The sequence below is a fragment of the Dipodomys merriami genome, unplaced genomic scaffold, assembly GCF_024711535.1.
Source record: "Dipodomys merriami isolate MVZ:Mamm:240054 unplaced genomic scaffold, mDipMer1.0.p SCAF_2, whole genome shotgun sequence".
Taxonomy (NCBI): domain Eukaryota; kingdom Metazoa; phylum Chordata; class Mammalia; order Rodentia; family Heteromyidae; genus Dipodomys; species Dipodomys merriami.
Genome location: NW_027203381.1, coordinates 60855674 through 60881258, shown reverse-complemented (window position 1 = coordinate 60881258; position 25585 = coordinate 60855674). Strand labels below are relative to the sequence as shown.

Genomic DNA, 25585 nt, shown 5'->3' with positions numbered 1-25585 from the left:
AGCAAGGGTTACCTTGAAGAAGGGAAAGGAGGGTTTCAGGCACTCAGGACAAATCTGGCTCTAGATTGGGGAAGCTCCACATTCAAATGCAGTTTCTAGCAATTGAGTTCCTCTAAGCAATTTACTTCTGTTCAATTTGGATTTAGTCTCCTATCCTCAAGATTATTGTGAGGACTGGGTTAGTCTATATATCATACCTATAGAGTGCCAGGAAACAGTGAACATTTAATAAAAGCTTCATTCCTCACAGTCTAATCCCTTCACTAGAAGATTTGATACTTCTAATTCACACTTTTGGAAAGTAAGAAACATTAGGAATTATTTTCTCCTGATTATATACACACACTTTTATTATAGTGGACACATTGACAGAACAAAGCAGCTCTATAGTACTGGCTTATATGATTTATGTTATTTGCAACAGAACATATTATCATTTTGTACAAAGACAATACAGCCCGATTTTGGATTATGACTATTATAACCCCCATGTAGACACACCCACATCTCCCAATTGTATGTGTTATTCTAAGACCTAGGGAAGGTACACAGACCAAACTGAGGAGCTGAGAGTCCTGGGGATTGTGGAGAAGAGGCTGATAATAGACAACACGTGTACAATGTGTGATAATAGAAATGTGCACCAGAATAGGAAGTGGGAATCATTGGTTGTTATTTAGCCTCTGCCTTCAAACTATTGTGGTAAGAGAACCTGTTGTATTCTGAATTCTATGTGTCAAATGAGGGTCCAAACCAGATGAATGTAACTCTCCTTGCAAAGAAAAAAAAATCTTACAATCTCAGGAGCCAGGATGTAAGATAGTGCAAACTTTCCTAATGGTACAAATGCGACCATTCCAAACTGTCCTTCGCACTGGCTTTACCTAAACTGTGCATTCTTAATCAATTCTGGTGGAGTATTTCTGTATTTCCTGCAGGAACTATTTCTGCCTTGCTTGCTAATTTTTCTTTCTCTCCTTTCTCTCTTTTTCTATCTCTCCCTTCCTGTCTCTGCTTCCTTTCTCTTTGTCTCCCGATCCCAATTTGACTTTATAGTGACAGAAAGCGAGATCGATTTGGAGAGCGAATTGGAGTCAGAGCAAGTGACACAGTGAAGGATGGGAACCCCACACAATTCAGACATCCAGGAATGGATCACGCACAAAGATCCCCAAGTCCCAGCTACTCTGCCCCTCCCCACCTACCAACACTCCCATTGTCCATTTCTGTGTGGATTAGAATGAAGTCCAAGGAAACCACACAGCCTCCTCAGTTAAAGCTGCTGTGTGTACGTGAGAACAAAGTCATGCCTTTGAGGATTCGATCATCATTCAACATTAATCCAAAAAGCCATGAAAAGACAACGGGGAATTTTTTTTTAGGACCTCTAAGTGGACAGTACTCTTCTCAAAGTAAAAATGCCCTCGGTTCTGGAACCATAAGATTTGATATACAATCATACTGCCTTAGGCTGAATAGACTAACACTGGCTCTGGCTCCTGGTCCAAACAACCCATACTCCCAAGTTTAACTGTGCCAGAATGCTAGTGACTTTATGACTATAAAACATTTTTTTATTGGTCACTAATTTCTTAAGAACCATAAGTAGGTAATGTGAACAATAATTTATAGTGTGGATTTTTGAGAATCTGGATATTTTCTCATTCACAAAATGTCCCTTCTATCATTATTTAACACAGGGCTGAAATTCTATCATTAGAAATTTCTTTCTTCTGAATTTACAAGTTTTGTGTTTCTTCAGCTTTATTGATTAAAAAGATAGGCATCACATGAACACTGTGGTCCTCCATTCCAGGGCCGTGGACACCACTGAGTCATAAGGAGTGGTGAAGAAGGGGCTGAAGAACAACTGCCTTTGTTGCAGAATCTTGGCTTCTGCCTAAACAAGGCCTTGACACACACCAGGGAACCCAGTGACTGTGATTAAACCTGTTTCAGGACTCCATGTCCACTTGATGAGGGCAGACCCCTGCACATGCAGACACTGATCAATCTAGAGGCTGAGGTAACAGATGTGCCACCAAGAAAGGAGACAGACAAACAGATGATTGCAAGTCGACAAGATAGGCACAGACTTATACCCAGTATAACTGATAATATAATTTCAAATGAAGATTTCATGGACATCCAAATAATTGCAGGACCAGGCAACATAAGATGGTATTTACCATCAGAAAGACATGAATAAAAAGTTCCAGAATAAGGAAACTGCCCTGTCCAGGTAGAAGGAATAGATAAAGCTTTTAAGAAGGACTAGTGTTTGATCAAGATCTCAGAGGAGGCCACGTGGACATAGTGTCCCAGGCACAAGAAGGCACAAAACCAGGAAAGGAGGCAGCAGAAGAGATCCTGGTGATGTTAGAGTCTATGATCTACTAAGGGGAGGAAAGAAGATGAGTCTTGGAAGGGGTGCTCAGGCCCAATTCTTGGTCTTCCATTCTAGGAAGAGCTGCTTACCTGTGGTTTCTCAGAAGCCACTGGATTATAGTATATTGCATGCCAAAGAAAGATGGGTCTGAAGTAAACATAAATTGCAGGAAGAGATAAATAGGAGATAGGGTGGGGATGGTACAGTCAACACTAAAGAGTGGTAAGCAAGGGAGGCCAAGGGAGGCCAAGGGAAGGGGAAAGATGTGTGTGTGTGTGTGTGTGTGTGTGTGTGTGTGTGTGTGTGTGTGTGTCTGTCTGTCTGTCTGTCTGTCTGTCTGTCTGTCTGTCTGTTTGTCTGTCTGTCCTGGGGCTTGAATTTAGGGCTTGGGCCCTATCCCTTAACTTTTTTGCTCAAGGATGGTGCTCTACTGCTTGAGATACAACTCCACTTTCAACTTTTAATCTGCTAGTTAACAGGAGAATAAGAGACTCACGGACTTTCTTGCCCCGGCTGGCTTTGAACAACAATCTTCAGAACCCAAGCCTCCTGAGTAGCTATGATTATAGGCTTAAGCCACTGGTGCCCAATGAAAAAGGCCTTTTGATACTAGGGCGTAGATGGCACATCTCCTAAAGTAACAATGGACTAAATAAGGACCCAAGATCTAACACACAGTGATTGTACAGCAGGGCCCTCTTGAGAGGAAGTAGTTGCCACTGATTTATCTTCAGTTGTCTCCCAACGCTTTTTGATTAATTTAGATGGAGGTTCACCCGTTCCTTACTCACTGTAACTGAGACAAAATGGCCTTCTATTTTCCAATATTTTCATCTCTCTGGTTGTGAAACCCATTGTGTTCATGGACAAAATTACTTTTCTGGCGCAATGCAAAAGCAAGCTTTATATCTAAATAATGTCTCTTAAGTCCAAGTCCAGCCCTGAAATTCTTCTAGGAAAGAGCAAAAGGTAGTTAAGGAACCAGCTATCTGTATCTCAAGGATATTTTAAATCAAAGCAACTGCTAACTGTTAATGGAAGCAAGTAATATCGATATTAAGACCAGTCAAGTACATTTCCCAGAGGGAAGGAAAAATCTGCTGAGTCTCAGCAAAAAAATAAGTTGAATATTATTCACAACTTCAAAAAACCAATATTATTTTCTCTTACTATCTTGTATTATCCCGGGATTAACCTTTACACATTTATCTCCCAAACTGGAAGAGTGTTTATACTTTGACATGATCAAAACAAATGGAAACAATTTGTCTAGGGATATCAGAGGCCAAAACAAAACAAGCCCTTCTGATTTTTGCCTTCTTTGTTGACAAGTACTCATATTCACTCCCTTCTTTCATCCATCTCCTTCAACCTGAAGAGCCTTGGAATTACACATATTTTAACTTATATAACCCTCTAGCAATCAAAAGGATGGATGTGAAGCCTTAAATTGAAAATCACAGTGTCTGGCTAGCAATCAAAGATAAGTTTTTCCTCTCTGTTTCTCAAAGTACTCAAGTAAAATTCTGAAGGAAGTAGAACTTTGAAAATTCTGCTGGACCTCTGGAAAGATTGACTACTAAGGTCCACTATTAGCCAGCCAATACCTACTATAAGTCATTTAACTGAGGAGAAATAATAAGATCCTTAGGAACTACTGGTACTATTCACTGAAAGACCACGGAGTTCAAGGTCACATTCAGTTCTCACTCTGACAATAACTTTGGATTAGTCAAATCTCCTATCTGAGTAGATTATATAGAAGACATTCTTGATGTCTTAGGTCAGGTTTCTAACTAGAAAATTCTGCATTTCCTCTGTGATTCTCCAGCTCTGTCACAAACTGTTACATCTAACGTTAGGATTTTCTTAGAAATAAGTGCCATCATCTCCTAAAGGAGACCCATGAAAAGACATTGATAAGTTGAGTCATCAGCTTCTGATGTGGTCATGAAAAGTTGACCTAAGTGTGGATCTCTGTCCATACCAGCAACACCCCTAAAACCTGTATAGCCTACCAAGCTCCTCACAGACCGTCTCTGAGGAGCAGCATCTTTGGTCATATCTTACTCTGTGACTACACTCATCCCCAGTGTCTAGCCACCAGTGAATGGAGAAAACGAGCAGGTGAACACTGAAAGTTGGCCCACTCCTGACCCTCTATTGCTTCTATGACCAAATGAGCTCTGAGTAGAAAGCCAACAGGGTGGAACTGTGTACTTTTGGAGGAGCCTGGTTTTTGTTTGGGGGAATTTTTTTAAAATTTTGTTTGGTTTGGGGGATTTTTTTGGTGCCAAACTCCAATATGGACATATTCACTGTTGTTATTCATCCTGTGGTTGGAACTGGAAAAAAATGGAACCTTCTTTGGTTCAGGTCAGCCAGAATTTTCTCACAGCCATTTGCTTCGTGATTTGGCAGAAGGAACAGAGAAGATTGCATAATAGAACTAAAAAAAAAATCAAAGAAAGACACTATGGTGATAATGTGACTGGGGCTTCTTAAATCTCAACAGATCTGCCCCTGCCATAAACTTGGCACTAGGCCAGGTGAGTTGACCATACAGTATTAATATCATAGTGGAGAAACCTCCAAAGCAGGGACACTATCAGCTGCACAGGTTGGACACTATGCAATTCTTTGGGGGAAACTATAACATGGTTCTCTGCAGTTGTGTGCAGTGTGTAAGCTGCACATCTGCAGAAGATGGACTCATCCTATTTCCTCACAAGGAAGAATATAAGGCAGCTAAAGGGTCTCACTTCTTCTCTCTCAGTTATAGACTGTGGAGTCCCAGCAGGGCTGGAACATGGGCTGATCACCTTCTCCACAAGGAACAACCTTACCACATACAATTCTGAGATCAGATATTCCTGCCAGCAACCCTTTTACAAGATACTTCAAAATACCACAGGTAAGCCCTCCATGCTAAACTATCCCATTCTCAAAGTGCACACTCTGGGCCTCAGGGTTCAATTTGAGGCTGCAAGAGCTCGATAAGGAGTAGCTGCCTACAAGTGTGTGGAATTCATAATGCATAAAGCACCCACACATTGTATCATCTGGGTCTCACATTCTATGAGTTTGTGTTATCGTGTCCTTTTAGATATGCAGGGATTGAGTGTCAGAACCAAATCCCAGGGTTGTTCTTTTAGCTTTTAAATTCAGCACTGATTCTACTAATGAATGTAGACCTTGAAGCCTGGAGTCTTTCATGACAAAATTAAGGAAGAAATAGAGACCTCAAAGAAGTCCAAAATTTCCCAAAATATATTTCCTTAAGTTGTCTGAGGACAACCTAGGATTTCCAGAATGTAGCAAGTGTTGCTAATTTAGCCAACTTTTGCCTTGGCTTCTGGCTAACCAGATCAGTCATTCAACAGGCCTGCAAACCTGGAGCTCTTCCTTCAAAGTCATGCCCTTAGTGTGTGGCAGTGGAGTTCAAATGGAATGGAAAAGGGAAGAGCAGACAAAAGAAAATTCTGTCTATTTTGCTAAATAGCTTATCCCCAGAAAAAGATTCAAATTCAGCTGCAGCTGATCATTACTTTCTATCCCTCTGATAGGAAGACCCTGGGTTCATCCCAGGATTGGGTAGAGGCACCCAAGCCTGAGAGGTAAAGGACCAGCAATAGCCTTGTTTGAGAGGACTTAGGAGGAGAAATACTTGAAGATATGTGCTGCCTCTCACCAGAATGAGTCACTCTGATACCCTTACATAAACACTCAAAATGCCTGGCCAGAAAAAGAGCTCTCAGGAAGATGTAAAGGCCCATCTCTGTGTCAAGTGAATCTAAGCAAACTCCTCTAGTTTCTTAAAGACTACACGTCCTCATTTTTCAATAAGGCAATGGGATATCATTGCCAGAACTATTATGAGACTCAAATGAAGTAGGTCACACATGCATGGCTTATTAAAGAGTGGTATTAACCAAGGTCATTACAACCAATGGAAGGACACCTGCCAGAGAATGGTAACACAGGGCAGGGAGCGGCTCTCAGACTAGCAGGAATCAGATTCCACAGAGCTGTGGGCACTGGACTGGAGAGTATCGTATTTATTTTAGGAGGGTGAGGGTCCATTGATCATTCTAAGCTGAGAAGGCACATGGTTAGATTTCCATCTTAGAAAGTTCCCTTGTATTAAGAGAGGTCTGGCTCAGAGGACCAGACTATTTGGAGGACCTTTTCCATGGTCGGTACTGTAGGAATTAAGAAGTCAAACCTATGTTCTATGTGCTCCACAGCATTCATTTTCTTCTTTTCCTCCCACTTTTTTTTTCACTCACCCAGGTATATATACCTGTTCTGCCCTTGGGACCTGGGTGAATGAAGCACTGGGGACAAGCCTGCCCACCTGCCATCCAGGTACCTCACACACCAAATCTTCTGCTTGAAACTCTTTCATCCAAGTCCTGAGGGCCTCAGGTGCTTTGGCTATAAATAGGGAGTTAAGAGGAAAGAGGCTGTGGTTGTTTTTTTAAGAGATATAAGAAATGTCTTTTGAAGGTCAAAGATTAGAGAAGCTTACCCTCACACTTTCTCAAACTAACTGGACTCTATCCTCTATTCTCCATTGTACAAGGACCACTCTAGCCTCCTCTCTCTCCAGTTCCAGTCACTTCCCTCCAGGTTTTTCTTTCAACCCAGTGAGTGTAGACACCTGTTGTTGCTCAGGAAAATCAAGAAAGTGGGCCTTCCTTGTCTTTGAGCTATAAAGAAGATGACAACAGAAGACAAATACCAAATACTCTGAAGGATGGAGTAAGAACTTCAAGAGCAATATGTACAAGTCTTTCTGATTATGGCCTCCTCCATGTTTTATCTACTGATTCCAACTTGAAATGGTTGTATCTGTGCATCTAGACTTAGGGGATATTTGCTTTAGCATTAAAAGTATAGATGATTCACTTTGAAATCACAACATACAAACAGACATATTCAAATCAGGTTAGAAAAGTATAGCCCCAACACATATACACATTGTAAAGTTAAAGAACCCACAAAACCTTATTCTCTTAAGAAAAATATCCAGAATAGTGACAATGAAAGGAAACAACCATTCAAGATAGCATGGAGGAAGACTGAAAAATGCTATCCTTCTTGGTTTCATATGCACTTTTGCTTGAATAACAGGAGCTTTACAATATGGCTATGCATTGGGTGGCTTTGTATTTTACTGAACTACAAGGTATTACATGAAGGGCATTTTACTAATTCTCACTATTCACTCAGTAAACATTAGGCTAAATGTTAGAATGAAAAACCTAAGGAGTTTTCGACCATTAAACCTTACGAGGTGAAGAACAGAATAACATTTGAGAGTCAGTACACAACCATCACATGTGTGATAGGACCCCAGAGGAGGCTGCACATGTGTGTTCCAGAGTGGAAGATGTGTACCAGGAAGGAAAACTTGACATAGAAGATACTTATCCCCAAGAAAGCATGAAGATAAAGGGAATTAAAAATATAAAGGTCTTCTTATCTACTTTCTGCTGATCCTACTCACCTCAAATTGGCTTGACCATAATCACCCCATGAAATGTGGGTGGTAAAGTCTCAAAGAAGAGGAGACTGGTGACGCTGAAGGTCTATATGGGTGATTCTATTCTGGGAAGCCACATTGCCACCTCTAAGAGAGGAAGATGCACTTGGCTATGAACCTGAGCCTGGTGCAGCTGCCTCCAAACTGGAATGTTTACTGGGTAATCTCAGTTCTCCGGCAGCTGGGAGTCCATGCCACAGAGAAAAAGGAAGCAAGATCAGGAAATCCATAGCATTCTATGATTCTGAATGTTGATTATCTTAGACAATGTACAAAGCATCTTGGATATTGTGAACCATGAAATTCTTATAATATCCAGGGTTGGACAGAACCCAGATTTCTGAATTCTTCCTTTTTGAAAGGCTGACCTGGAACCAGGATGTAAACTGAATGGAAAATCTGCTTCATCTATTATCATAGAGGTCTGCTAAGAGTATTATTTTCCCAGTAAAAACTTGTATAGTGATTGGTGCAAATCTACTTCCAGAAAGAGGCAGAGTCAGAAAATGAACCCAAGACTTCTGATGCCAACACAGTAGTGTTGAGCCTTCTCTGACTGGGGTTATGTTTTATGTCATCCTCACACACTCAGAATCCTGGAGTATGGATGGTTTGTTTTAAGGACCTTCCTTCTATATCTACCATCTACTAGAGCCCAAATCTGACTTTAGCACAGACCACATTGTAACATTTCAAGAATAATCCTTTCTGAGGAGACACTGGGAGTTGAATATCAGCAACCAAGAAGGATGATCTCAAATTTGGATGTGTGATCATCTTGAGCAGCTGCTTTATTTTAGCTAAGTATTGTGTTTCATGCCTATTGTCATAACTACTTATGAGTCTGAAGCAGAAGGATCTTTTGAGCCTAAGAGTTTGAGGCCTATAATCCTAGCTAGTCAGAAGGCTGAGATCTGAGGAGCGCAGTTCAAAACCAGTCTAGGCAGACACATCCAAAGAGATTCTTATATCCAACAAACCGGCAAAAATTCAGAAGTGAATGTGTGGCTTTTAAATGGTAGTATGCCAGCCTTGAGCAAAAAAGTTAAAAAAGAAAGTAAGGCCCTGAGTTCAAGCCCCAGTACCAGCAGACACACACACACACACACACACACACACACACACACACACACACACACACACACACACACACACACACACACACACACACACACACCAATTACCCCATTTCAATGATCTCTCACGACAAAGAATTGTTACTGTTTTTAACTTCTTCAAAAGACAAGAACACATCAAAGTGGAAATCAAATGTTAGCAGAGAAATTAAGCTGGCATCAGGGAAAATGGGTTTCACTTCATCAGGCACTGACACTGAGTGAGTCACTGGTCTTTTCCATCTGTAAATTAGCTATTCCCTGAGCTTCCTTTGGCACTGACCTTCTGTGATCTGAAGTAGGTCACTGGCATCTTGTGCTGGCATGGGCTTTGTTGTAACCATGAACTGAATCATAAATATGTCCCTCACCTCTGTATAAATTCATATGCACAGATCTGCCTTGAGGTTCCCTCTTATAGACTGCTGATAATAACTGGAGGCTGACCCTCAACTTTGATAAAACAGGCTACCAACAGTTACAAAGGCCCTTTCACATCCTCCCTGCGGTGAATGGCATTGTGGCCACAGAATCATGGAAGAAGCACCTGGCATCATGAAGAAGAACATCCAAAGCCATCATGTGGTAGAAAACCCGTCCTCCCACAATTACCAAGAAGATACAAAGGTTCCTTGGTCTCTAAAGGGCTGATGAAAGCATCCAAGGACAAGGATGGCTGTCTTCCCATTGCAACCTGAAGGAGAGTCACAACACCTCAGGCTAACCTACCAGGCTTACATAGCCTGCATGGGAAGGGCCCATGTGAGCTTGTGTTTTAGCCAGGGGGCCCAGTACGGAAGACCTTCTGGCTCATGAGTCAGAGGCATTTGGCTACAGGAGGCTGGTGGTGCATGTGCATGCTTGGGGTGCAACTCAGTGGAATGAAGTTTCCTCAGACCTTTCTCCTTCCCTTGAAGGTACTACAGGGCTCCAGGGTGCAATGATGAGCGGCCCTGAGGAAGGCCCATACATCATTGCGTGTGGATTATGCCACCTTTCCCCTACTTTGTCTGTCCTGGGCTTAATCCACAAGTCAAAGGAGAAAGGGTTAGAAGGCCTATGACCATCATCTTAATATATCCCAAGGCAGAGTGGAATACAGCATTAGACAACAATCTTAGAATCTAGAATCTTCTAACCAACTTGATAGTTATATTACCTCGAGCTGATCTTGTAACCTCTAAAAAATATTTTTTGTCTATAAAGAGAGAGTGGCAAATGAAGTAATAAAGAAAATTGAAATTTTGAGATTATCTTGTCCAAAATTGAAGTGAAACAAATTGAAATCAGCCAGGCATCAATAGCTAATGCTTCTAATCCTAATGACTCAGGAGGCTCATCTGAAGATCACAGTTCAAAGCCAGCCTAGGCAGACAAGTCCATGAAATTCTTACCTCCAGTTGGTAGAGTATCAGCCTTGAATGACAAAGCCAAGCAAGAACACAAGGCCCTAAATTTAAGCCCTAGTAACACACACACACACACACACACACACACACACACACACACACACACACACACACACACACACACACACACGAGTATTGAAATCCACAGAGGAAAAGTACTGCCTTAGAGTCACATAGGAAATGAAAAAGTCAGACCCCAGGCCCCAGGTGCATTGGTTCCCAATTTAGTATAGACTAGAAACTGATGGATAGTCTTTTAGGCTCCTTCCATTTCTCTGTGCCTGTGGAGATGGAGAGAAAATTTTGAATTCTCTGAGTGCCCACAGTATGGATGTATTAGAGTCATTTCTAAGAGAAACAAAAGAAGTGAGGTGACCACTGTTAGTGATAGGCCTGGCTGAAGATGGTTGAGGCAAAAAGTAGTCTTTGACAGATCAATTCAGCTTGGACAAGGCCCAAGCATGAATTAATTGGTTCTGTTACAGTGGAACCAGTCACAGAAATTTAGACCCAGAGAGTCCCAGGGAAACGTTCTTCATAGTTTTTGCAGATTAGAAATTCCAGGGTGGCATAATCTACACTGGGGTAAGAGATAAATGGCTCCTAGTAGCTCTTTTAATATGGCTGACCTAACTGAGCTCTGTTTCTTGTCCCTACTCCATTCATCTCCTCACAGAGTGCGGCCAGCCTTCCCGCTCCCTGCCAAACCTAGTCAAGCGGATTATTGGAGGCCGGATTGCTGAGCCTGGGCTCTTCCCATGGCAGGCCTTGATAGTGGTGGAGGACACTTCAAGGATACCAAGTGACAAATGGTTTGGGAGTGGGGCCCTGCTCTCAGAGTCCTGGATCCTCACAGCGGCCCATGTGCTACGCTCTCAGCGCAGAGACAACACCGTGATACCCGTCTCCAAGGAGCACATCACCGTCTACCTGGGCTTGTATGATGTACGTGACAAATCAGGAGCTGTCAACAGGTCAGCTGCTCGTGTGGTACTCTACCCTGACTTCAACATCCAGAACTACAACCATGACATAGCTCTGGTACAGCTGCAGGAGCCTGTGCCCCTAGGACCCCATGTCAGGCCTGTCTGCCTTCCAACGTCTGAGCCCGAAAGCCTGATCCCACACATGCTGGGCCTGGTGGCTGGCTGGGGCATCTCCAATCCCAACATATCCGTGGATGATGTGCTCGGGAGTGGCATGCGAACGTCCACAGATATCCTGCAGTATGTCAAGTTACCCGTGGTGCCTCACACAGAGTGCAAAGCCAGCTATGAATCCCGCTCTGGCAACTACAGTGTCACAGAGAACATGTTCTGTGCTGGCTACTATGAAGGTGGCAAGGACACCTGCCTTGGAGATAGTGGTGGGGCCTTTGTCATCCTTGACGAAGTGAGCCAACACTGGGTGGCCCAAGGCCTGGTATCCTGGGGAGGGCCCGAAGAATGTGGCAGCAAGCAGGTGTATGGAGTATACACAAAGGTCTCCAACTATGTGGACTGGCTGTGGGAGGAGATGAACTCCCCACAAGACGTGGGGGAGCTCCAGGTAGAGCGGTGAGCTGACTAACTTCCTTGGGGTCTGCCTGTGCTGACCCATATCGAGTGAAACTGCACCACACACTTCCGGCTACACACTCCATGTTACTTACCAGACCAAATAGACTGAATTTACTGACTGACCTAGCAGGGCATTCATCCTCCTGAAACAGCCCTAGGACCCAGGGAGGCAGCATTGTGGTACAGGGGCAAGATATGAGGCAGGAGGCCTGGTCCATGACTTGGACCAAGTCCTTTCCCCTTCCTGAGCCACATCTTCCCTACAACATAATGAAGGAACTGAGCTAGAGGGCCTCTAGCTCTCCTCTCCAGGGCAAGCTTTAGCCTGTTGGCCTTTATTCACTCCTAACCATTTTTTAAACCCATTGGAGCCACTATTGGTGTAAAGCATCTGAGACCTGATAGGAAATGATTCCTTACATTGAACTGAAGTCTATATCAGATATTTTCCCAGTTTTGCTCTCTGGTCGTATACCAAGTTAAGTCCCTCCTCTCAACCATTCAGTTTAAAGAAAGGAGATCAGAGGCCCTCTCTCATGGTGTAACAGACAGGCCTTTCCACAAAGCTCCCTGTAGTACAAGTATTATTCTTTATATTTCCCACTAAAGGAATTTCAAAGGAGGAAAGAAAAGGTTTGTGGTAACTGTGGAAGGAGAACAGCAGCGGGCAGCTCTCCAAGCCCCTTAAATTCACATCGTCCACTGAAAACACATCACTGGGGCCCATGTGCCATTCTCAAATACCAGCTGACCCCACAGTGTTTCAACACTTGCCACTCCAAACACAAAGCAACACTCCAGCTCTGGGATGCATCATCTAAAAAGACTGCATGTCCAACCCCACGTATGGAGACTTAACTGTTACTTAGGAAACAGTGGGATCTACACTGAATCCCACCAGGATGGAAGAAAAATAGAAGAAAGAGTTGACTCAGCATCTAAGAAGTCAATCAAATCCCACCAGGCTACCCCATAACCCTGGACCTGAGCTCAGTGGAGAATACACCCAGCACGATGGTGAGAAGCCTCTACTCTGCTTTTCAGTGCTCAAGGTCAAGGCAGTGAAAAGAGATGGAGCATCTTAGGTCAGAAACCTAACTGGCTACATAACCATTGACAAATCATTTTCTTCTCTGGGCCTGAGGGTCTCCATAAAAGGAAGTCCTGAAACCCACTTCACCATCTCTCCAGCTCTTGTTGTCAGCACCCAGTGATGGCCAGCAGCCTCTCCTGGGCTCTCATAGGTGGATTGTATTCCTAACTCTCTCCTGGGAATCCCCATCCTATAAAGGTACCTGGTAGAGCTTCCTGAAAGGTATTCCAAGAGAATAATTAGGAAATGTCCGATTCTTTTTTCAAGTGATTCATCAAAACACACTGCTGTATCTATGGATTGTACATGTAGAGGATGCTATATTTTGTATATTTAAATATCATATGCTTTGCTACTCTGTAGGGGGCCTTTGCATTTTGTTTCTCCTGGTGGGGGTCTAATGTGGAAATAAACCCTCTGAGGATAATCAGTGGCCTTGTTTTGGGAGTTTGGTTATTGTGGATGAAGGATGTTCATTATTTTGACATTTTACTGGGAAATTAGCCCTTTGTGAAGCCAAAATCTTTTCCTGTCTAGAAACAGCTTTTGGCAGCTGGACGTCATCTCAAAAAGAAGTACTAATGCCAGGCACTGGTGGCTCACACTCTTACCCTGACTACTCAGGAAGCAAAAGCCAGCCCAGGCAGGAAAATCCATTAGTTTTTATATCTCCAATTAACCAGCAAAAGATCAGAAGCGGAGGTGTGTCAGGAGTGGTAGAGCACCAGCCTTGCATGAAAAAGCTAAGCAAAAGTGTGAGGTCTTGAGTTCAAACTCTAGTCTTGACACAGAAGAAGAGGGAGGAGGAAGAAGAGAAGAAAAAGAAGAAGAAGAAATGGGTCGGTTATTGATATATTTCCTTATCAAAAGCTTTGTTTCCTCATGTAAATTCCTGTCATTTAATTCCTTTGCTTCAAAAAGCTCACCCTAGCAAGCAAGATAAGGTTAAGTGCATGTAGGTCTTACATAGGCAAAAGGAGTTGAATGTTATTGAAAGAAGATTTAAGTATTATTGGAACTTAATTAAATAAAGTCATGATTTCATACAGCTGAAAGTGATCAAAATGACTTGGAAGAAGTAAGGGATACTGGGAAACCAAAATTAAGAGATGCTCTTAGCAGAGTGATGATGAGCTAGTAATTCAGGGAATAGACAAGACAGAGCCCAGAGTGTGATCTGTTCCTTCCTCCTTGGCTGCAGTGTGTGGTGTCCCCAAGTTTTCCCGGAAGGTGACGGCTAAGATCTTCAATGGACACCAAAGCCAGAGGGGCACCACTCCCTGGATGGCCATGATGGTAGAGCAGAATGGACAGCCCTTCTGTGGGGGCTCCCTTCTAGGTAAGGAGAAGGTGAGAAATGGAAGGTCCCCCAGTGGGGAAGAATAGGAGCTGAAAAACCCTATTTTCATCCTGGAGACTGACCAGAGTTTCTTTTATTCTTTTCTTTTCTTTTCTTGAGAATCATTGACCACTCAGTGGGGAAGAAAGGGCCTTAACTGGAACTAGATGTACTAGTTGTGGTATTCCTCCTAAAACCTGGTCAGTGTCCAACCTTGTGAAGGACTAATTCATGAGTGATAATAAATATGGTGTGTACCTGTGTGTACATGCACAGGCGTGTACATGTGACAAAGGCAGTGTCACCTGAGCTCTGGGATCAGGTAGATTGTCACCTTTGGGAAGTGAGGGAAGGAAGATTTACAAAATCTTTGAAAGCCAGGCCTAAGAACTTAGATTTTTATCCTGTACTCAACTCAGAAGATAAGCATATCCTGAGAAGTTCTTTCCACATGGAGCAGGGGACACAAGGAAGAGAATCTAGAGGCCACTTCAGTAGATAGCTGTTGTAATCATGAAAAGTCATTAGCCACCCTCCCTAAAAAAGAAAAGGGGCATGAGATGAAAATAAAGTATGCAGGCTCATAAATTCTAGAAAATGAAATTATTAACTTTGTAAGTAGATGGGAATGGGAAGAAGAATAGGAAAGAACAGATTTATATGAACTAAGTTTCATTCAAAGTCTGAGATCTTTAGAAGAAAAGGGTCTAGAGTTCTAAGCCCATTCCAGGTGAAGAAAACTCTGACTGTTCCACTTCTATGTGGGTAGCTTCCAGGCTGTAGGCCATGTCTCTCCCTTAGCCTCATCTACTGCCTGACTATAGTCAGGGTTGGACAACTGTAGGCCAGGGATCCATTGAGGCCTGGGCTAGGGCTATATTTAAGAATATAGGGAGGGTGGGAGAGAGATGGGAGGGCAGGGATGGGAAGGGGAAACAAAGGAGGAAGCAACAACACTTGATAAGAAATGTACTCATTACCTTGCTCATGTAATTGTAACCCCTCTGTATGGTATTTTCACAATAAAAAAAAACTTATTAATAAAAAAAAGAATATAGGGAGGTGGGAAATGGCAATAGCAACTGTAAAACTTCCCTTCAAGGAACTAATCCTTATGTTCCTATGAGAGCAAAGATATACTGTCTGCCTCAGTCAACGAGCCTTTGTAAGAGGTAAGGAGAGTGAGTAAAGGTATAAAAGGGAAGGTGCCAGGCACTGGTGGTTCACACCTGTAATCCTAGCTACTCAGGAGACAGAGATCTGAGTATCATTTGTCAAAACCAGCCCAGACAAAAAGGCTGTGAGATTCTTATCTCTGATTAACCTAAAAGCCAAAAGTGGATCTGTGGCTTAAGTGATGGAGCATTAGCCTTGAATGAAAAAGCTAAGGGACAACACTCAGGCCCTGAGTTCAAGCCTCAGAATTAATACGCACACTCAAAAGAAAAATGTTTGAGAGGAAGGTAAGGCTGGAGCTGAAAGCAATCCAGTGGGGAGAAGGGCAGGGGAGAGAACCAAGAAAGAAAGAGAAGGAAGGGAAATACATAGAGGTTGAGAATCAATGGCAGAATGAAAGACAAAACAATGAGACCTTAAAAAAGACAGAGGGAACTGAAGGAAGAATGACATGGAAATGAAAGAGGTAACAGAAGAGAAAATAGAGCCTAAGATGCCAAAGGGAGAGAAGAAATCAGGAAACAAGAAAGGAACTCTATGCAAAGACAGAAAGGATGGAAGAAGAAAAGAGTGGTAAAGAGCCAAAGGGTAGGCAAAAGGAAGGGAAGGCTTCTTCAGCAGACTTTTCTAATGTTGCTGGAAGCCAAGTTGAAGATGGGCTACATGCCATTGTTTTAAGACTTAAATTCACTTGAGTTCATAATTTTGAATCTGTATTGGTATACATTGCATGCTTATTCCCTATGATCTGTGCTTTAAAGTTGCTTGAAGTTCACTTCTCTATACCCTGTCCAGCTGAAAGATCCTTCACACTTGATCCTCCTCAAAGCTCTGCAGATCTATAATCCTTTCCCTGCTGTGCTCCTCCGGCCTTGTGGAGGGAGGTAAGGAAAGAAGAGGGCAGAGGGAACTAGAAAGCAGATAAAGGAAAAAGGAAGGGGTAAAGTGTATTCTCCTTGGCCACATGAGGCCTGGGTAGAGGAATTGGCAGAGCTTGGGGTCTGGACTGACCAGTGCCCTCTCTGGGACTCCTCTAGATATCCCAGATCCCTGCTCTGAGGAAGAGCTCTTCACCTGGGTACCTCAGCCCACTTTACCCACCCAAGAAACCAACCAAGTAAACCCTGATCATGGCCAGAATAAAAAATACCTCAGATGAAAGATGGTGCCTTGTGTGCACTCCATCCACAATGAGAAGCTGGAGCCCCTAGTTGCTTATGAGAAGCCAAGTGTAGCCTGGGACCTGCTTGAGAAAGCGTCTGTGCCCTTGATGCCAAACTATATCAGCTGTACCCCTGAATCTTACCCCTACTCCCTTACTCTACAGCCTTTTTGTCTGCTTGGCTCCTCCTAGGTCTCTGCCACCTATGCATTTATGATCTGCTCCATTGAAAAGCTAGCCAGAATCCCACCTCACACAAGGTGCAGGTATATATCCATCCAAGGGAAGAAGACAAGGCCCAAGAAATACACTAGGCTACACCAGGAGACTCAGGGCCAACCTCCCCTCCATGAGAGGTCTGAATCAGAGGATTGGTGTTCAGCCCTGGTGGCAACCAATTTCCTCCAGGAACATTGAACCCGTGCTGGTGCTGAGCCCCACCCTCATAACTTCTTTGATCTGATACCGGCCTTCTTACTGACTTTTCTAATTCCCCAGGCAATTTCATGTGCAGCCACATCACTTCTTCTGTACTTGTCAAACTAAAATATGCATGGGAGCTATTTGGGCATGTTTCAGGCTTTAATTGTATAATCTGAGGTGGGCCCTGATATTCTTTATCTCTAAGTTATTCTCGGGTGATGTTGCTGCTGGTGGTCCTACTATCACATCAGAGAGGCAGTGAGTTTTTTTGTTTTTTGTTTTTTGGTGGTGGTGGTGGTAGATCCTGAACTCTGGGCCTGAGTGCTGTCCCTCAGATCTTCAGCTCAAGGCTAGCACTCTACCACTGAGCCACCTTCCCAGCCCTGAGAATGGGGTTTTTATGAACCTGGTTTGGGTTGTCTGGTACTCACCCATACTATAAGGGTTTCTAGGCACAAGGGAGCCCAGAAACCCTCTATAAAATATTTAGGCCAGGTACCGGTGGCTGAATTAATGACTCAGACCTTTAATCCTAGCTATTCAGGAAGCTGATTTCTGAAGATTGCTATTCAAAACCGGCCTTGGCAGAAAATTCCATAAGACTCTATCTCTAATGAACCAGCAAAAAAATTACAACTGGAGGCATGACTCAAGTGATAGAACACCAGTAGTTGAGCAGAAAAGGCTGAGCAAGTGTATGAGGCCCTGAATTCAAGCTTAGTACCTGCCCCCCACTCCTAAATCAGCCCTATCCTTGCTTAAAATAGGCAGTTGAGCTGGTGGTTCTCACTAACGCTAGCTATACAAGAAGCTGAGATATAAGGACCATGGTTCAAAGCCAGCCTGGGCAGGAAAGACTATGAGACCCTTTTTTTATTTGTTGGCTGTTGGGCTTGAACTCTGGTCCTGGATGCTGTCCCTCAGCTCTTCAGCTCAAGGCTAGTGCTCTACCACTTGAGCCAAGTGACACTTCGGGCTCTGTCTGCTTATATGGTGCTGAGGAATCGAACCCAGGGCCTCATGTATGCAAGGCAAGCACTCTACCACTGAGCCACCTTCCCAGCCCTCTATGAGACTCTTATCTCCAATTAAGCCATCAAAAATCCAGACATGGAGCTATGGCTCAAGTGCTAGAGTACTAAGCTTGATTAAAAAAGCTTAGGGACAGCACCTAGGCCCTGAGTTTAGCCCTAGGACTGGCACACACACACACACACACACACACACACACACACACACACACACACACACACACACACACACACACACACAAATAGGCAGTGTTGCTGAGCACTCATGCCTAAAATTCTAGCTAGTCAGGATGCTGAGTTGTTTGACTCCAGCCCAAACAGGAAATCTCTGAAATCCTTACCTTCAATTAACCACCAGAAGTGAAACCATATTCAATTGACAGAACCCAGGCCCTGAATTCAAGTGCTAGAAGTAGCATGGAAAAATAATAAGCAGCTGAAATCACAGGCATAATATCTCATCTTCAAATGATACGATGTTACTATCTGACTTAGGGCATGAAATTCAGGGGAGGGGCTTGAGAGGTGGCCTGGAATAGGTTTAAGGCCCTCAGTTCAAGACAGTTGGAGCCAGGACAGGACAGTGAAGGAACAGCACATGAATGTTCTCTTCTCCAGGCTCCAAATGGATTGTGACTGCTGCTCACTGCCTCCATCGGCCACTCGATCCTGAGGACCCAACCCTAGATGCCTCATACTTGTTCAATGCTTCTGAATTCAAAATCATCATGGGTGAGTGAAGATCGCACTGACCTCTGACCTCCTGAAGTCAGCTGTGAGTTTTGGAACAGGTTCAACGACTGCCATTTTCCAAGGCCTTCCTTTAAAAAATCAGGACATTAGTTGATTCAATCAACACACTGAATGTCAATTGATCAAAATGCACTTACCTGTCAATGCTCTGCCAGAATCTAAGAACACAATATAACCAAGAATGAGTTTCTTCCCACAAGGAGCTTACAGTCTAAGGAATGAATAAGGTATAAGTCTGGAGCCCTGAAATAGAAGGTGAGAAGATGAAGGTTCTGAATGAGAGGACAGATAGAGTGTGCTATGGGAGTTCACAGGGGGAAAATGTCTACCTTAGGTGTCTAGAACTTCCCAGTTACTGAGTCAGTACATGGATTGGACTGTACCAACAGCTATAAAAACAAACATTCTAACACAATGATCAGCTCATGAGGAACGACAGAAGTGAGAAGCCATAATACTCTATGGAAGATTTCAGATTGGCCTAGAGGGCTAGGCTGGGGAGAAGGCAGGTGAGCATTGCTTAAAGGGATGAGTCTAGAAGCACATGTGATGTAGGACCAGATGGCTGACCAGGAAGGAGCAAGGTGTGGCTTTATCCTCCACTGTTCTCATGCCTCACACACCTTCTTCTTGTCCAGGCAAGCATCGAAGGCTCCAGTCAGATGAAAATGAACAGCATCTCCAGGTCAACCGTAGCTACCTCCATCCCCAGTATAACCCTACCACATATGAGAATGATGTGGGTCTGGTGGAGTTAATGGAGGGTCCAACGTTGAATAACTTTGTGATGCCCATCTGTCTGCCAGAAGACCCCACACAGGAAGGTACCTTCTTCTTACCTCTGACTCCAGCTCTGCAGGGCAGCTGAGTCAGCTGATGGTCTCTGCATGATTCCCTGGCTGCCTCCCCACACAACAGGGAAGCCAGAACTGGTTCTGAGGTAGTGGAAATACTGTTAGGCACAAAGTAAACAGGAAGGACTATGGACCTACACAGGAAAATAAAACCAAACTAGTGATTTTTAAGAGAGAATTTACCAGAGCAGATTGGTGATCTAAATAAGTAAAGGGAAAAGCTGAGAATAATAAAAGATAGTACTATAAGATGAAATGAACCTCTTTAGGCCTTAGAGAACCAAAGTAAGCAGCTGAAGTTACAGAGCCTAAGAATTTGGGTAATGGGTCTTTTGGAGCCAGTACTTCTGCAGACAAGACAGATTTGCTAAGGAAAATAGCTGGAGCCACTCACCACAGGGGGGAAGAAAACATTACAATAGTAGAGTCTTCCAGACTCCTTGAAAGAGTCCCTTAGTTGTGGGAAAACAGCTAGCCAAGCTGAATTCCCATCCAATCCTTCCCTCTCATCACAAAGCCAAGTGTAGAAGGGCAAGTCAGATGCCAGAGAACAGTAACTTAAATCGCCAGCACAGGTTCAAATCCTGCTGTTGGTATTTTCTAGTTGAGTGATCTTGTAGAAGATCACTTGGCCTCATAAAGCCTCATAAAACAAAATCTCTGAGCATGGCTATGATATTTAAATGAGATAGTATAAATGCAATGTGTACAACATAGCAGACAAGGCTAGCCAACCTTAGATGGCTTTTCATTCTAAATCTGATCAAGCCATATCATAACTCATTTTTTCTAGCTCAAAGGTATTTACAATTGCTGATATGGAATGTGAGAATGTTCAGATAAAAAGGTGCAGGCATAGCTGACTGGAGTTAATAGAAGGCCATGATATTACCCTGTGCCAGCTGCTTTATGTTCATTACCATATGAAAGTTTTACATGGTAGAGATTAGCTTGGAGTACCATTTTACAGATGAGAAAATTGAGGTACAGCAAAGTGAATGGACCCACCCAAGATGCAGCTTCTATGAAGCTCTAAGAGTTGGGTTCAAGTTTCCTCATGTAAATCCCAGTGTTGTTTTGATTGCTCTATTGGCATTAAATTCATGTTCACATTGTCCTCAGGGCTGCAAGCTTTGTAAGTTTCTCGAACAGCCAAGCTTGAAAATGTTTTAAGAAATACCAAGTCTTGCTGCACCATTTTATGGATAAGTACAAGCCTTATGGGGGCAGGAGAAGAAAGAGAGTTTGCTAGAGGTAGTCTAACATCTTGTTGACTAGAATGGGCTTTTTATTTATTCAGCATTATTAACTGAGCATCTACTATATTACAGCACTGTTACAGGCATGGAGATAAAATGGAGAACAAGAGAGATGAGATCACAACTTTCATAGGTTCTTTGCTAGCTGGGGAGTGAGAGAGAACAGACAGGCAAATGAATAATCAAGCAGTGTATCAGAGAAACCACAGCCCCTTGCAGCTGCAGGTCACCTCCGACCCATCAGCCTTTCCCATCATCCCTCCTCTCTCATTGCCTTTCTCTGAGGAGGCAAATTCAGCCCTTCTTCCACAGGCAGAGGAGAACAGAGCTGCCAGGGGCAGCCCTCTGCACACCCTCCAGACAGCCGTTCCCTCACAGCATCTCCTCTCCTGCAGGAACCATGGCCATCGTCACTGGCTGGGGAAAGCAGTTCTTGCGGCGTCTCCCAGAGAAGCTGATGGAGGTGAAGTTCAACTTATACCCCATAGGCAATGACACATCCGGCCCCGCAGGGGACCTGCCTGCTTCACATCGCCCTGTCAGGGAGGCGAAGGTGTGAGCAAGGGAGAGAGATGCCAGGGGCAGACTCATCGACAGAGTTTAGGTAGACTTTGAACCCCAGAAAGTTTTTAGTTGTTTGTTTTACCCATGGACTCTGCTCTCTAAACACTGTCCACTGTCCCTGGTAGCTTATGTAAGCCTCACCTCATAAAATTTCCCCAGAAAACAGCAGGGTTAGACACCCCAAAGGGTTCTGACTTATCTGCATGCCTTTTGGACTACTACCAAATTAGCATGCGTAGTCCAGGCTTGCAGATCCACAGAAGTACACTTGGTTATTGTACTTCAAGTTCACATTCCTATCATTTCAGAAAGGAACACCAAACCAGACCTAAAGGGCTAGGGCTCCCAGTCCTGGCTTGTACAGAGTTACTGGGTTGTCTGAAATAAGTCATTGATTTGCCCATAGTGCACTATCCCAAACTGAAAAGTTAAGATTCACAGTGGACATGCTCTGAGAACTACCTAGCTTTTACCTCACCAGGTTTGGTAACACAGTTAGGTTGTAATACACAGTACACATTATTTATTGTAATATAACTGAAAGTTTTAGATTTGGAGGGAGCTGGTTCCTGGCCCTCTTGATCAAGTGAACAGGCAGAAAGTTATGGATTGCAATAAAGATATGGAAAGGAAGAAGCACAGAATGTTCTAGAATGTGAAGATTCGGGTGGACTTCCCAAAAGATATGCCACTGAGTAGTGAAGAGAAGTTCTCCAGGGACTCGACAGGTGGCTGACACAAGACCTGTGATACAGCTTCCTCTCCCCACTTACCCAGGGAAAGACCATGGAAATGGCCCCTGGTTCCCTTTTAGTACCAGGTGAATGTGTATATTTGGGGCATGTGGTTGGTATCGGTCTTGATAAGGCTGAATAAGACTCAAACGCTTCTTCTTTTTATTCTAGACATCAATTCCATGTGGAATCAAAGCAATCATAATCATATCTTATTTATATGTAACATTCTATCACCTTAATTTTTTAATGTTTTCTAAGTACCTAATATCTTCCAAGATACAAATGGACTAGAGGACAACCTAATATCTAGGAACTTATGCTGTAGTGAGAGAGAGAGAGACAGACAGACAGACAGAGACAGAGACAAAGAGACAGAGAGACAGAGAGACAGAGAGAAAGAGCAATATAGGTGAATGCTTGCTTTATAGAAAGCAGTGTGAAGCTCTGTGGCTCAAATGGTAGAGCACTTGCCTTGAGCTGAAGAGCTGAGGGATAGCACCCAAGCCCAGAGTTCAAGCCCCAGGACCGACCCCCAAAAAAGTAGAAAGCAGTGTGAACCCTTGATGTCCCTAATAATATGTACAGCATTTGCATTTTACAAAGTACTTGCTTATTTTATTTCCTTCTTGTATTGTGTACATGTACTATAGCTTCTACTTTTAGATAAAGAAACTGAGTTTCAAAGGTCTAGACCCAAAGATTGTGCTACATGTCCCAGGACCCAAAGCAGGGGAAGAGAAAAACTGACCATGGATTTTGTATAGATTGTGATATTTATTTTATGCCAATCCTGGGGCTTGAACTGAGGGCCTGGGCTCTGACCCTAAGCTTTTGTGCTGAAGGCTACCACTTGAATCACAGCTCCACTTCTGACTTTTTCTTTTTGGTAATTATTTACAGATAAGGTCTCATGGATTTTTCTCCCTGGGTTGGCTTGGAACTGTGATCCTCAGATCTCAGCCTCCTGAGTAGCTAGGATTATAGGTGTGAGCCAACAGTGCTCTAGTTACATTGTGGTATTTTAAATAATCAATGTGGGATAAGATGAGGTAGAGTGACAGTCTTATAAAAGAAATGCACTCATTACCTGATTTATGTAACTGCAACCCCCCTGTACATCACCTTTATGATATAAATTACACATATATGTGTGTGTGCATATATATGCATATATATCAAGACCTCCTCAGCCGGGGATGGAGACTAATGTTAGCCTTGTATTCCAGATTGAAATTCCCATCATTGGTCATCATATGTGCCAGAAGAACTATGCACTGACAGGTGATAAAGTGACAGAGGACATGATCTGTGCTGGAGACCTGGAAGGTGAGTCAGGAGCAGATGTACAAGTGAGCACTGTCTGCCAGGGATGATGTGCATTTAGCAGTAGGAGGATAAAGACTTCCCCTCCTGGGAAGAGAAACCCACTACAGAGTATATTCCTATATCTAAGACAATAGAGGAGGTGGGGAGATGGAGGTCTGATCATGGATGAGAGATTCCACTAGAGAAGATACATCAGAAACAAGTGCTAAGCAATTGCGTCATTCCATTCCTGTATGGGCCCTTTGTAGAATTTCCTTGATCTCTCTAGGTGGGCTCACTTGCACCTGCTCATCTTGGGGATTTGGGTCCTGTGGACTGTTCTGCCCTCTGGTGCCTGATTCACTGAACTACAAGCCAGGGATCAATAGAAGAAGGGCTCCCTTAGATTTGGGCTAGAGAAATGGGTATTTGAATCTGCATGTCCTTTTCATTTAGGTGGGAAAGATGCCTGTATGGGAGACTCTGGAGGCCCCATGGTGACCTTGGATAGAGAGAAAGGGCAGTGGTACCTGGTGGGTATTGTGTCCTGGGGTGATGAATGTGGACAGAAAACCCACTACGGAGTGTATTCCGACGTCTACCACAATAAGGACTGGATTCAGAGGACCACTGGAGTGGTGAACTGAGTTTGAAGACCCAGCCAACTGACCACAACTGACTACCTGTTGTAGTTATTGAGCAGTGGGTCTGATGTATGGGTCCTTTCACACACATGCCATTAGTGATCAAAGCAATGATTAAGTCCCATTTAACCTGACTTTAAAGAAGCAAAGTAGCAGTGGCAGAATCCAGGCTTGGCCACTTTTGAATTTTGCAATGTTAGACTTCATTTCTTTGAACCTCTTTATCCATGAGATGTGAATGACACATCTTACCTACCTCATAAGAGTGCAATTAGAATAAATATACATAATTTATATATAAGTATATGTATATAATACTCCAGAGCATGGCTTAAATTAAATGTTCTAAAAGTGTGATTTAAGCCAGGTGTCTGTGTCTCCTAGCTATTTGGGAGGCTGAGATCTGTGGATACGTTCAAAGCCCACCCAGGTAGAAAAGTCCTCCAAGAAAGCTGGATGTAGATGTATGGCTCAAGTAGTGGAGCACCAGCTTTAGGTGAAAATGCTAAGCAAGAGTGGGAGGCTCTGAGTTCAACTCCTAGTATCACTATGAGAAAGAAATGGGGGGCTTTGATAAAGGCAAAATGCTGCTACTATTCCCATGCTTACCTGTATTCCTCATATTCTGGTACCCAAAGATATAGCCCAGGCAAATACAGCCAAAGATCTTACCTTTCTATTCCTAAGAAGAGCATTTGCTTCCCATTTTTAGACTTGCACTGCATAACATGGACTCCTTGGTAGGGTAAACTTCAGGCCTATTGAAAGAAGGGGGAGGGGAGAGCAAGCCCCACTAAGTCCAAATGAAGCCTATTCCAATTTTATGCTGCTTTTCTGAAGGTCTCTCTTCTATCCACCTCCCTAGAACATAATTTGTATAACCAAAGCTGTGATTTCATACCCTGAATGCTGCTATTAGCAATAATAATCATGCCTGGATTTCATTAACAGTTGAAGCTGGTGTTCTTATGGGAAAATACACATTTGTTCCAATAAACATCTGCATCAAGTCAGAGGTCCCTGTCTGGTTTGTATGTTTTTTCATGCACTGATGAGTTTGATGAGTTGTTTCCATGTTTCAAAATTGTCTCTCTTCGATTAGAATCACTGTAGCATGAAGAACAAAAAAGACTATAATGGGAAGGTTGCATTCTACGTACAAAAGCTTGTCTAGGTTTTTGGGTTCATTTAGTTCAAGTCACATTGTACTATTGTTCCTATAAAT

General features: G+C 43.3%; 1 protein-coding gene across 2 annotated transcripts in view; it reads left to right on the top strand.

The window, feature by feature from the left end:
• Masp1 (MBL associated serine protease 1) overlaps nt 1-25344 on the top strand; it is a 66088-nt gene extending 40744 nt beyond the window's left edge. The window contains exons 8-15 of one of the 2 annotated variants that reach the window (XM_070029804.1): nt 5166-5303; nt 6683-6757; nt 14315-14452; nt 18863-18976; nt 19636-19821; nt 21506-21573; nt 23638-23737; nt 24173-25344. In XM_070029804.1, the coding sequence (XP_069885905.1) occupies nt 5166-5303; nt 6683-6757; nt 14315-14452; nt 18863-18976; nt 19636-19821; nt 21506-21573; nt 23638-23737; nt 24173-24363 (1010 nt within the window). In that variant the 3' untranslated portion in view covers nt 24364-25344. Of the gene's footprint in view, nt 1-5165; nt 5304-6682; nt 6758-11137; nt 13544-14314; nt 14453-18862; nt 18977-19635; nt 19822-21505; nt 21574-23637; nt 23738-24172 lie in introns of those variants that run through there. The other variant, XM_070029803.1, reaches the window with a different exon arrangement.
• Nucleotides 25345-25585: the final 241 nt, after the last annotated feature.